The sequence below is a fragment of the Bidens hawaiensis genome, unplaced genomic scaffold, assembly GCF_021521415.1.
Source record: "Bidens hawaiensis isolate Kalapana, Puna unplaced genomic scaffold, B.hawaiensis_p1.1 tig00010302_1, whole genome shotgun sequence".
Classification (NCBI taxonomy): Eukaryota; Viridiplantae; Streptophyta; class Magnoliopsida; order Asterales; family Asteraceae; genus Bidens; species Bidens hawaiensis.
The window spans coordinates 748876-763923 of record NW_027491781.1 but is presented as its reverse complement, the minus strand read 5'-3'; the positions used below and the strand labels follow the sequence as shown (position 1 = coordinate 763923).

At 30.5% G+C, this 15048-nt stretch overlaps 1 protein-coding gene across 1 annotated transcript; it reads left to right on the top strand.

The window, feature by feature from the left end:
* The first annotated feature begins 8370 nt into the window (after window positions 1-8370).
* Window positions 8371-8859, top strand: LOC143534735 (RING-H2 finger protein ATL52-like). Its single transcript, XM_077029152.1, has one exon. The coding sequence runs from the start codon at window positions 8371-8373 to the stop codon at window positions 8857-8859; it is 489 nt and encodes a 162-aa protein (XP_076885267.1).
* Window positions 8860-15048: the final 6189 nt, after the last annotated feature.

The window sequence follows — 15048 nt, the reverse complement described above, 5'->3', positions numbered from 1 at the left end:
TCAAATATAGAAAAGAATAACCAAGTCAACTTGACATCTACGCGTTGCGATGGGACTAATAAACGGGAAAAATAGACATTAAAATGTTGAACCACACATGCGTTGCAGCGTGTTAACTCGTTAAATTTAGACCGAAACATTAAACAAAAAAATTTTATAAAAGATGAAAAGTATATGAGACCAAAAATGAATGTAGAAAAATGTTGGGGGTTAATACTTAAAAAATAATTTGTAACATATCTGTAAACTATGAATAGTGTTGGCGTCAAAAGTTTAAAGAAAATAATAAAGAAGAAAATTAGAAAATATAAAGAAAATCACTAAAGCACAAAGTATAAGTGGTAAAGCATGATGTACAACATAATGAAGCACAAATCTCCCACTATTATATATATATATATATATATAAGATCAGGATCATGAGAGAATTATTTTGAAATTGAGAACTATAAGAACCATTTTGGATCACAAAAAACTCAAAAATAAAAAAAATCATAAAATAAAATAAAACACAAATATCAAAAAAGTAAAAAAACCAAAATTCTTATTTTATCATCCTGGTTTCATAAAAAAAACTCGGTTTTGCTAAATTATATACATATATGTACATTTACATGTTTTTTTTGTACACATGTGTATAATTTAAGATAAATGATGCTGTACATATGTGTATATTACGTAATTAAAAATTAAATAAAATTATACATATGTGTATAATACAACGTGTTTTTATTTATTTTTATTTTTATCTATTTTTTTTAATGAAACCGGAATGAAATATAAGAATTTTGGTTTTTTTACTTTTTAAAATTTTTATTATTTTTGGTTTTATGATTTTTTTAAATATTTTTTTAAAAGTGTTTTTAGTGGTCCAAAATGGTTCTCAAAGTTCTCAATTTGCAAAGGGTTCTCTTAGGATCCTTACCCTATATACATACATATATATATATAGGGGAGGGTTATCCTAAAAATAGTGGTTTCCTATGATGACTAGGAATAAATCATAGCCATTGGATCATGTTAATCAATTGTTGAGATTTAAAATTACCAATAACCGATATAGTTTCCTAGAATTACTCTTTCATCATTATAACCGACATAGTTTCCTAGAATTGTTCTTTCACTATTATTTGTTATGACAAATGTCAAAAATTTGTTGGTTCTTACCATTCTTAGGAAACTTCTTATTTTATTTAAACCTTTTTCTTTTTATATATATATAAATTATTATTTTTATTATTTTACAAAATTATTATTGGAAAATAGGTTATGACTTTTTCTTCAGTGTCAATTTAGTTTCCTCATCTTCTCCGATTGCGTAAAATAGTCCTTCCTTCTAATTAATGAGCAAATATGAGACGAATATTGGTAATCTCAATCTCATACCTGATTGTAAAACCGTGTCTCATACCTGTCTAGTATCAGATTACTCATTACCTAATACCTATCTAACATTGGGTATGGCCGTGAATATCGAGTATACACATATTTGTTTGTTAGAAAATTACTCATTGAAATTTCGGGTATGGCCTAATTTGTCTAAACCCCGTGTTAATAAATTAGTATGCTAAAAGTATAAATTAGTCAAACAAAAAGACAAGATAAAAAATGTGTCATTAATATTCCTCATAACACAACTTTTGGCTTTGTCAAATTTATTTTTGACTCCACCAGTGGGAAAATTAAAGAAATAATATGCCATCTAAACAAAATGTAACCAAAACATAAACAAAAACAAACACCATGACAACATGCCACCATAAGCAACAACATTAACTCCTGTACTTGTAAGATCTGCAGTTGAAGTTCCTCCTCCTTCTGTTGCTGATGTACCTTGTATTGTCTTCCTGCCAAACTGCAATTTTCAACAAGAGAATTTAGTTAACGCTAATTTAGCGGTGCGTTTAAAAATTAATTTTTGATTAAATCAATGGCAAATTTGGCAAATAAGAAAACATAAGAGCTTATTAATATCAACTAACATATGTAGATTAAATTAATGTTCAAAAAATGCTAATTGTATGTATTCAACGAGCGAACGAACATAGACATATATATACCCAATAGAGTTAGAGTTGTCAATTTTAACCGAAACCCGAACCGAGAAAAACCAAACCCGAACCGAAAAATCCGAACCCAAGAAAATACTAACCCGAACCCGAAACAAAGTAATTCGGATCGGATTGATTCTTGGGTTTGATTTATGGGTTTCATGTCAACCCAAAAATTCCGAATAAACTTTTTGTTGTAAACATATAATATTATTAGTAGATTCAATCTAGTTCGATTACGGTATATTTTGTTTAATCAATTATGATGCTGAGGCTAGGGGTGCAAACGAGTTGAGCTGCTCACAAGCACCTTGAGCTTTGATCGATAAAAAGCTCGAAACAAGCCGAGCTTTTTTGAGCTTGAGCCCGAGCCTCAATTAAAGCTCGTTTAGTTATCTAGACTGAGCTCAATCCTTGTATAAAAAGCTCGTTTAGGCTCGTCGAGCCTTAATGAGCCTTGTGTATTTTTAAGTTTGGCCTCTTTTGGACTTCTCTGTATTAAGAGCTCGAGCCAGGTACTCAACAAGCTCATTTAAGGTTTTTTTTCAAATATATAAAAATAATAAAACAAAATGTATATAAAATGATTCCTAAACAATAAACGAGCCATGCCTAAGCTTGAGCCCTCGTAAGTTAAAACAAACCGAACTAGTGCCTAGTCGAGCCTAGGCTCGTTTACACCCCCTAGTTAAGGCTGATTCAATATCAAGTTCGATTATGGTATAACTTGATCAATTAGTATATTCAATCGAGTTTGAGATCGATTACGGGATATTCTGATTGACTTAACTGTTAAATCGAGTATGGTTTAGTCGGATATGGTATATTCTATTTAATTGATTATGATATTATAGCTATAAGTAAAAGTTGTTTTTCTCTCTGTTAACCAAGTTGTTTTTTTCTTACATACTCGAAACATGATTAACCTATCCCGAAAAAACCCAAACCCGAAAAACCCTTGAGAGATTTGAGTTGGGTTTCATGTCTATATTTAAAACTTCAAAACCCGAAAAACCCGCTTAATTCTGTAAACACGAAACCTGAAAAATACCCCTAATTCCCACTGTTTCATTTTTCAAACTACTTCTCTGAAAGTTCAAGAATTTCCAATTTTTACCACAATGGTTAAAAATGGTACTTCAAATTAGAAGTGCACATAATACCCAGTTCCAGACCCAACTCGGAACCGGTTCCTACCCTTACCCGACCCGCAGGTACAACCTAGCATTGGATTTCTCCCCAGAGCCGTACGCGAACCAAAACTAAAAATACCAGGTCAAAACCCGACCCTACCCGGAAAAAAACCGCAAAACCCAGTCAAATACCCGACTATACCCATAATCGGTTTCAGACCCGTCCAGGTTTTGACTTTTGCTGACCATACCTGGAACCGATTCCTGGTTCCGGTTCTTGATAGAGGTGCACAAACCAGGTATTTTCAGGTCCGCGTATGGTCAACAAAAGTCAGGAACTGGGTATTTTGTGCACCTACGGCTCCTAAAAATACCCGGTTTGTGTACCTCTACTTCAAAATAATAATAATAATAATAATAATAATAATAATAATAATAATAATAATAATAATAAGATAACCATTCTATCAAATCTACAACACACCTAGTTGTTATTCAAGATTCAAGTCACATTTCTAAAAACATATCAATCCAATTTACCAACTCTTAAGAGGTGCACAAACCGGTCTAAAACCCACAACCGGTCTGGTCAACCAAATTCCAAACCGGTTCATCAACGTCAGTTCAGGTTGAAATCAGTTAGTTTCTTGACAGATCACGATCAGTTGGAGAACATTACAAACCGGTTTCAAACCTACTGTTTTAATCGGTCTCAAACCAGTTCGGTTTCAGATCGATTTTCGGGTTGGTTCGGTACTCAATGCCCAATAATAATAACTAAAATCCCAACAAAAAACACTTTACCTTGATGGAAACTTGCAACCACCATGACCTATAAAAAAAATAAAAAAATTCCAATTTAATTAAATTCAATTAAACTCAATTTAAATAAATTAAAAATGTAACTCACTTGGATCAAGTGACGTAAGCGCAGCAGTATTAGCAAAGTTACAAGTCTCCTCAGTCATCCCATTCTTTGTACAATAATCATTAAACGCATACGACGCCGTTTTCCTAATATCATTCCCATCGTAGCATGGCCCACCTTTCTGGATGGGTGTGCAGTCGGCCCCACCGGTCCCACAGGCCCAGTCAATGGCGGATTGAAGTGCTGAGTCCTCGGCGTTGTTCTTGGCCACGCACCAGAGGTTTAGTGATGCCGGTTGAGAGTGGATGACGTGGCGGTGGAGGTTAAGAGGAAGAGGAGAATGTGTGGAGACATGGGTGGAGAGTGGAAGTGTGAAAGTGGACAACGTGTGTTTTTTATTTGGTTTTTTGGTGTGTATGATGAAGGATATGACCGTTGGGTTAGTGAGAGAAGGTAGATCGTGTGGGGGTGAAGTGAAATGAATTAACCGTTTTCTTTTGGGTTTTACTGTGGTGAATTTAATATCATTAATTTTTTATTTTGGAAGTGTTTAAGAAAGAAATGTTGAATAGAGATGTATAAATCAGGTTTTTCAAATGCACGGGTTCGGGTATGAAACTGACTTCAGGTATGACTAGGTATTGGTAATACCCGGGTCGGGTTCGAGTCTGGATATTGCCTCTAAAAACCATACCTTATGTATCGGATTCGAGTATGGTATAAAACCGGGTATTCTAAAACCATGTACTTGTATACCGTATTTCCGGGTATTGAAAAAACCCTATTTTTGGGTGTATTCTAGTCCATTTTCGAATATTTTTCGGATATATATTGGATTTTTAAGGGGCTGCACCTTTTAGGATTATCTTTCCGGGTAGTTTTTGGGTAATATCGGGTACTTGAAAACCCCGATTTTGGGAATTTGTAAAACCCGGTTCGGGTATAGAATCTGTTCGGGTTTTTGGGTAATACCAGGTACAATCGAGTCCGGTTCTGGGTACGGGTTTTGGTACTGAAATCATACCCTATATGTACCCTACAGGTAGGGTCGGGTACGGGTTCGAGTATTAAAAACCCGTGAATAAAAAAAACGGTTCTGGGTATTTTAATCGGATCCGGTTCCGGGTTCGGAGTTTTTGTGCATCTCTAATATTGGACGTGGCTTGGAGATGAAAATGGATTGTTCTCGGTTCCTTATGTTAAAGATCTGATTATTAGAAGAGATAAATCAGTAAAAAATAATTTTGTTTTTAAGTGGAGTAAATAGGTGTCGGCGAAGTGCAATATACATGTTTAGGGGGCTGAGATGAATAGAATCCCTACTCGTGAGGCACTCGAAAAAATGAATGTTTTAGTTCCAGATAGGTCGCCTGTTCTATGTGAGATGGGGACATAAACGGTTGACCATGTTAATATGGGATGCTGGCTGGCGGTTGTGGTTTGGGAACACATTTGTCGATGGTGTAAAATACCTCCTATTATGGTTTAATGGTTTTACGGTGAGAGATTTATTGGAGATTCACAAGACGATAAAACTCGGGAAAAGAGAGAAAGAGGCGTTACATGGGATTATCATCGTGGCTTGGTGGAGAATGTGGGAAGCTAGAAACGAGATGGTGTTCGAAGGGAAGGAGCTAAAAGTGGAGGAGATTAAAGGAGACATCAAGTCGCTCGGTTACATTTGATTTAATAATAGATCAATAGATTGGTTCAATTGATGTAAGTTTATGTCTCAAAAGAAAAAAAAAAGATGGAAGGATCTTGAAGGTGCGTGATGTTTTGCTAATTATTGAAAAAAAAAACCAACATAAACTTGAAATGAAAATACAAGTTACTAAAATGAAAGTTTTAACTAAATGAAAATGAAAATAGTAAATAGGGATGAGAATACGTTTGCTCCATATAATTGTTGCTGTATTTTGCTAAGATTTTGGATTGTTTTTTCTTTCGTAGATTTCACGGGCATACCCCGTTAAGTGGTAGTAGTCGTTCGATTTTTGAGTCCAAACTTCAAAATTTCTCTAATTTTTGGATTGAGTGAAACGAAGACAAGACTTTTTTTTTTTCATTTTTTTTCTTCTATCTTCCATGATGAATCGGTTCATCTGGGGGATCAATCTTCGCGTCTGTGTCATTAAGATTTATATGAGAATGTGCATCTGAATCAGGTTGCAAGAAGACGTAATCATTGGAAGTTGATGTTTTCGACCGTTTAGAAGATTGGCCTTGCGTTTATATGACACAAAATGCATTATATACATAGATTTTGGTTGGAGTCGTCCTTCTTTTAACATAGTTTTGAATGATTAGAAGAAAAGGACATGTTGGTGTCCGAATCGATAGACCATAGACATAGACATGAAAGTACAAAACAAACAAGATGATGGTGAATAATTTGTGTTACAGAAGATAAGTTTTTTCTTCATTTTCTTTTTGTTGTAACTGCTTAGTAAGAAAGGTTAATCACAATATTACTGATTTTGTGTAGGTAGTAGCATCATGAATAAAGGACAGATCATACACAATAAACATGTAACTATGTAAGTAAAAAAAGACAAACATGCCTGGTAAAATTACACACAGTATAAAAAAATTTAAAAGTGATGGATAATTAAAAAAAAATGAAACACTGTTTTTTTTTTCCCGTGAACAAAAGCACATGGAGTATACCTTTTGAGTTATGACAAGGTTGCCCAACATGAAGGTGGTACATTAGCAAATTTGTGAGAAGTTTGCATATTCAAACAAGAGGCGAACTAGAGATGGTGGCCAATGTGTCACATCGCTCTCTCATACAAATATATATACGTTATATGTATATAAATTTAATATTTTTTTAACGAGATATGTTGTTGGGAAAAAAATACGAGTTTTTGAGGAAGTCTAGAAACTAGAAAGTGATGTTGAGATGATGTGACGATTTATGGATATGTATCGTTGCAAATGCTCTTAGGATGGTCATTACAGGTAAACGCCACCGATGTTAACCCTCTCCACTCCACCCACCATAATGTTGCCTTCATCCACCCCTTTAATCGTTTATGTAGGTCCCTAAACTAGATCCGAAAAACGAACGGATTTTGTTTTTGATAAACGATCGAGACGGGTGCGGTATAAACAAACGATCGAACATGTAATGTAAATATAAAGAGTAATCGATTTCATAATTGGTACAAAAGATTCATAACATCTAACGAACCGATCTCACCCAAGGTGAGCTCCCAATATCCCATTGGGTGATTGCTTACTCACTAGAAAACACACTCCTACAAAGACAACATGTGACATACTTATAGCAAAAACAATAATATTCTAGAAGCATTTTCCACGTTGAAGCTAAACGCATACACCGAAACTCTCGTCTCGTATCCGGATTTCCCGCCCACTTTAATTAATAACTTGACCATGATTTATTAACGGGTTTCGTTCTTTTGATATCGCAAGTCACATTTTTGTCCTTACAGTTAACCCAATACCGCCTACACTAACTCCACCCCCTTAACGCCGCCACATAGCGCTACCACACGGTGTTTAACGCCGCTTAACGATACCACCTCACTTGTCATGTAGGTTTAACGTTGTGGGCTTAACACCCGACAACATATATCCTTAGCATTGGTGTATGGATCATATGAAAACCAACGATGCAATGAAAAACTATGAGAATCATTGTGAACAACTCATTCTCTTCAAGTAGCTTTTTGTTTTTATTTAATGATTTTTAACTCACCACTTCGCAATTTTTTTTGCATCCTAATTTTAGCTTAACACCTAATACTAATTATTATCCCATACTAAGTTTAAATTATTCAAATAGCCCGTGACTTAAAACTCACTTGAAAAAAATTGTTTGAAATTGATTCGTTTACAAATCAAACCAACTCGACTTGTTGCAAACCAATCTGAAATACTTTGTGTTTAACTTTTAAAAGAAATTTATAAAATTAAAAGTTGTATGCTCAAAATACGAAGAAATATAGTATATTAATGATATTAATATAACTTAAAAAAACACTAATTATTTTTATTTTATCGTAATAAATACATGTTTCTAGTACTTCTGTTACAACATATACATCCATTGATCGATGCCGTACAGCCGCGAATGAACTAACTTATAAAATATTACGTTCGTAATATACTTTATACATATAATAACACATTTTTTAACCCTTTATTAACTTGGCTCCAAATTTGCAATCAAAGTCTTGCAAATACACCGTGACATCAACGTCAACCGAAACTTGGGTCCCACTATACATGAATATATAATCAAATCACCTAACCATTAGCCTCTAACTATCAATATTTCGCTACTATGGCCAACTCACATCACCATAGTGTTGATCCACTCTTAGTAGGGGTTCTCGGGGTCGTCTCTGGCGCGATTTTAGTCGCTCTAATCCATTGCATAACCGTTAGTTGTCTTCGTAGTGGGCCCCACAACATGACAGAGCCATCCAGACCGCCAAATATGAACCATAGTCCAAGAATTCGGGTTGCCCGTGAATCCAACTCAAGATTACCCGTTAGTACTAGTGACTCGAGCTCAAGTGGTTCGTCGACATTGTTAGCCGTTCATAAGTACTCGAAGGAATTTAAGGAAGGGACATGTGTGGTTTGTTTGGGTGAGTTTGAGGAAAATGAAGAGGTTAGAATAATGCCGGAATGTGCACATGTGTTTCATGTTTCATGTATTGATATGTGGCTTTTTTCGCATGATAGTTGTCCTCTTTGTCGCGCTAATGCTATACCTCGGACACATGATGTTCTTATATCGATTTTGACTTCTAGACCCGTCGAGTAAATGTTCTGAATTTGAATATTTATATACAAAGAATGCTTTGACATAAAATTGTAGAAGATGGTTTTTTGTGTATGTTACACTAAATCTTAGGTAACTATGGACATGTTTTATAAGTAAATCTCCTACAATTGATTTTTCTATGAGTGATTAAATGTATGTAGCGCACTATATCGATTACAATACGATATCAACTAATCAACTAAAAACTATCTCATTTTTTAGCACAGTGATTGGGTCAACCATGAAGTCTTAGGCGGTTGTTTGGTAGTCTTAATGATTCATAACATTTTAATGATTAAGAGATAACATTAAGTTTGAATGGTTAAGAGATTATTTTTTAATTGTTACTTCTTATCCATTCAGACTTAAGACATCTAATGGGGTGTTCGGAATTGCAAAAACTGCTTTAATCTTATAATTAGATGGAAAAAAAATCTGAAATATCGAATTAAATATGATAAATCAGAATAATCATCGTTTATAAAAATATATTAAAAAAGATTTTAGGAAATTGAATAATGGGAACAGGTTAATAGAGTAGAGATGTTAAATTGTTAGTTTATGAATAATATATATTAGTAAATACTGTTTATTTTATATTTAATAAATTAAATATTTATTACGAAAGTTAAAATATGCTATGTTTTAAGCAGATCGGTATGTAAAATAACAAATCCTAATGGTCCCCATATAAGAATTGAAACATACTCGAATAGCTACATATTTAACTCGTTTTTTTTAATACATAAGTAAATTCACATACTAGATTTCATTGAAAAAAAGAAACTTCATATTTATGTAATCACCCACAAAACCCTTTCCTTGCTCTCTATCTTCTCTCTTTTCCGGCAAGTTTGGAAATCACAACGAACGAACTTGTGAAATGGGATTGTCCGGTAGTTTCGTTGGTCACCTCATGGGGTCTACCAAGGAAAATTTGTTTGTCAATGTCACGTTATTGTTCCTGAGTCTTCACATACGATCATCTGATACACTTATATTCTTTTAATGAATGTGCCATATGAAAACGTTAAATGTATAACACATAGCTCACATATAATTTTTCTTTTTCTAAATAACTTTCCTCCTATCAAATACACTTACTTTGGAAAAAATCTAACTATATTATTAAACCAAAAGAGTTTAAGTCCATTTCCCATCTTCCTATTAGTTGTTGATTAAACTTTCCATATATATCAATGACTTCTCTAATTTTCATCTTAATAAAATAACTCAATAATAAATTTAATTAAGATTCATCAATTCTCTTTAATATTCTCTATCATCTTTCATTTAATGTTTAGTTTTGAATTTAAAATTTGAATCTTTTATAATTATGTTTCAACTTAATAATTACAATTAATATTTAATTACGATTTGTTTGCTACAATTATAGTTATACTATAACTATAATTACGATTTCTTTATTACGTATACTATAACTATAATTATCTTTTAAAACTAATTTTATTTTATTATTTTTATTTGATTTTATTCACAAGCTTTATGTTTTTCCCACCAGGTTTAATGTTTTTTAGAGAATAGATAATATATAATTTAGATAATTAATTTCTTTATTATGTATATTATAACTATAATTATCTTTTAAAACTAATTTTATTTTATTATTTTTATTACAATTTTTTATGTATACTATAACTATAATTACGATTTCTTTATTATGTATACTATAACTATTATTATCTTTCATTTAAATATTTGAGTTATTGATTAATGATAGCTATTTTCAGAAGAGATTATTTGATTAAAAATCATTAAGCTTTACTATAATTACGGATGTAGACCCATTGAATTATTAATTACGGAAATTGTTTAATTACGGAATTTTGTTATTAATGGGTAATCAAATAGTTAATCAAACCTTTAATTAAGGAAAATGTTTAATTACGGAATTTTTTAATTAGAATATGTTACAATATTTAAATTTAAATAATTAATGGCTCAATTGATTAATGATTTGATTAACCATCCTTAAGATTTACTAAAAATACAAATGTTGACCGTGTAATATGGTGCTGATTTTAAATTTTATATATAACAACTAATTAAGGATTTGACTAACCATCCTTATTCCAACTCAATTACCCGTGTAATATAGTGCTGATTTTAAATTTAAATATTCTAATTGATTATATTGGATTTGATAATTAGTGTTTAATTATATTAAAATTGTGTAATAAATAATTATATTATGTTGACTATTTTTATAACTTTCAATCATATGATTCAGTAGTTCATTATATCATAATTTATTATAACTTTATATATTACACACATGGTTATTTTATAAATTATATTTTTACATTAATCATATGGTTCAATAGTTCATTAAATCAGAATTGATTATAATTTTATATATTAGATACATGGTTATTTTATAAATCATATGATTCATGGTTATTTTTATAACTTATATTTATTCCACCTCAATTACCCGTGTAATATGGTGCTGATTTTAAATATTCTAATTGATTATATTGGATTTGATAATTAGTGTTCAATTATACAATTCCGTAATTGTGTAATAAATAATTATATTATGTTGACTATTTTATAACTTTAAATCATATAATTCAGTAGTTCATTATATCAAAATTTATTATAATTTTATATATTACATACATGGTTATTTTATAAATTATACTTTTACATTATTCATATGGTTTAGTAGTTGATTATAATTTTATATATTAGATACATGGTTATTTTATAAATCATATGATTCATGGTTACTTTTATAACTTATATTTTTACATTAATAAGCTTATTTCCATATATATAAATATAGTCAACATTTAAATAATATTACGTTTATAATAATCTAATTTCGAACATTACATTTTACATAATTCAAAATTTGAAAATCCATTAATCCTGGTTTCTTAAATTTCGTTGTTACTTTAAGATATTCCAAATTCCCTAATTTTTTTGTTTCTAACTAATTCCTTTTATACTTTTCTTCTCTAATCCAATCTCCCATGATTAAATCCGTATAAATACATAACTTTGATAAGGTAATTCTTACACCATCAAACCATCTTTAGCAAAAACCATTATCTTTGTGTTTAAGGTTTTTATTTTGTGGTGTGTTTATATCATTCATTTTTGTATTCATTTTTGGCTTAAAAGTGTTATTGTTCCTAAATGAATTTTTTGTTTTGTTTATTTTATTTTTTCATCACTAGGAAGATGGAGCCAACGAACATCACCATGTTGAACCAATCGGATGTTCTTAACAGTGAGTGTATTCTAAAGGTGCGTATTTTGAAACTTTGGCGGCTAAAGGACAATTCAAAGCCCAAGCAAGATTGGTCGATCGAAATGATCGTGCAAGACGAAATGGTATTGTTAACACATTCATTAATTTACTATATTATTCATACAACTTTGTACTAATCTTAATAATAAATTGGCAGGGCAACAAAATGCAAGCCTATGTAAGAAAGCCATGCATTCCCAAGCATGATGTGTGGCTTGGCGAGAATAGATCTTTGATTGTTCGGAAGGCATCTCTCGATGCAAATATGTCTACTTACAAATATTTGCTGCACATCATAATTATGTGTATATGTTTTTTTATGTATTTTTTATCATAGTTACATTTAGTTATGTTTATTTTGTGTCACCATTTTATAATCATAGTCCTCAAAGTTTTATGCTATTTTAATAATTTTATAAACTTTAAAACTTTAAAGTGTAAGTTGTGTAACTCAAAGGTAAATTTTGTAAATCAATGGTCAAACATTTCATAATATGTAACATTACTACGATTGAAACTTATTATTTTTAAAAGGATTTTCAGTTTTAAATTTTAAACTTTTAAATTTAACTGGTCAAACATTCCATAATGTCTAAATGTACCATGATTAAAAATTCATCATTACTAAAAAGATATCCAATTTTAAATTTTAAAATTTACAATAACTTAGATATTTTTACAATCTGGTCAAACAATCTATAAAAGGTATTCAAATTTCGTCAACATTTCAACCAAAATAATAAAAATTTGGTCACCATTTAATTAAATGTACACAAGTATGTTTTGTGATGTTAAATTTCCCTTACTTGTTATGAATTTAATGATTTATATCGTCACTAAATCTAAATCTAACTCTAATTGCATTTTGACATGCCTTGGAATATTGTAAGGTTAATTTATCTAACGATATATATTGAAATAAAGTTTGTATTGTTTTCCTTAGTGCTATTTTCTACGACAATTCGATTTTGGAACATAACAATTTTTTTCTATTGTCTTCATTAGTGATATTTTTATCATTCAAATATATATATATATATATATATATATGTTTTTTTATCATAATTACATTTAGTTATGTTTATTTTGTGTCACCATTTTATAACCATAGTCCTCAAAGTTTTATGTCATTTTAATAATTTTATAAACTTTAAAACTTTAAATTGTAACTCAAAGGTAAATTTTGTAAATCAGTGGTCAAACATTTCATAATGTGTAACATTACTATGATTGAAACTTATTATTTTTAAAAGGATTTTCAGTTTTAAATTTTAAACTTTTAAATTTAACTGGTCAAACATTCCATAATGTCTAAATGTACCATAATTAAAAATTCATTATTATTAAAAAGATATCCAATTTTAAATTTTAAAATTTACAATAACTTAAATGTTTTTTATCAAACAATCCATAATTAACCTACTAATATAATTATGATATTAATTATTCTAATTATTATTAGAATTCAAAAACATACTAAATCATCTCATTTACATTATATAAATCTTAAGGTTGAAAACCCTAACCATTATAATCTCTCTCTCTCTCTCTCTCTGTTTCGGATTACTATCTCCATCATCGCCAATTCCGGTAAGGGTGATTAATTATTTTCCGGTAAGGTTTAATTTGATACTGTTATAATCGATTCTCATATTATTCATTATTTCATTAACAATTCTTTTTCTTTTTCTTTTTTGTTTGTATTGATTTTAATTATTATATAATTTTCTTATAATTTCTTTAGGTTCCATATTAAAATAAAAAATTCAATGGAGATGTTGAACTATTACGGTTTTCCGGTAAGATATTATGGAAAATACTATAATACCAGATGGGTTATTAGCATCTTGAGTTGAAGTCATTACAAGTTCAAGTCAATATTAGAGTGTATACAAGTTATGGCTCTATGAATCATTAAACAAGTCATATAAGTCAATTGATGTTTCTAAGTGTTTAGTTATTAGCTATTAAAAAACCAATTTGTTCCTTTTTATATTAATCATTGACAACAATGACATGCTACAAATTAAAGTATAAACCTTGTATAAAAGAAAATATTTAGGGAGTTGTAAATATTAAATTTATGATACTTTTGTTAAATAAATAGTTAGATTGTATAGACGTTTGTTCGTGTTTATTTTAAATTACACTTCAATAAGTTCTTCCTACATCTTGTCAAAGTGAAATGTACTTAAACTATCAAAAAAAACACGAGGCTTATAGTTGGATGCCAATTCTTACATATTGAAGAGATCCAATAATTTGCAAATTAATTATTGGATATAGGTGAAGGGAATGTTGGGGATGTGGGTCCAAATGACGACAAATGAATGTACAAATTCCCGATGATCTTCTAATTAACAATTCATTATATCCAATATATAATTTAATAGACTTTGTGTATCCTTCGATTTTAGACAAGTTCAATGAACTTACTTTCAAGAACGGGCGATATTGTCGGTTAAAATTATTTGTGTTTATTAGACGAATAATATAATATTCAAATATATAATCAAATTTCTTTACGTGACGAAATTCTTATTTTCCACCCGTGTACTATACAGGTTAGTAACCTAGTAAATATATATTTAAAGATGAGCTCTTAGCTTTTATAAAAGTTTCTTAACCGGAAATCCTAATTTTTTTGAAAGTAAATATGTATATTAATGCACAATAATATCAAATTCACACAATTTTATAAAATAGCCACGTTTTAAGGATAGGGTCGTTAACATCACGCATATCATTGCAAAATTTAGAGAACATCTATCCCCGGATTTAGTTTCCTATACCATATCGAACATCCTATAATCCACGTCACCCCTCACTCTTCCTATTTTGTCTCCTTTAAACCCCAAACAAGTTTGGTTTTAGTTTGGACGTGATAATGACTAAAATGCTCATTTAAC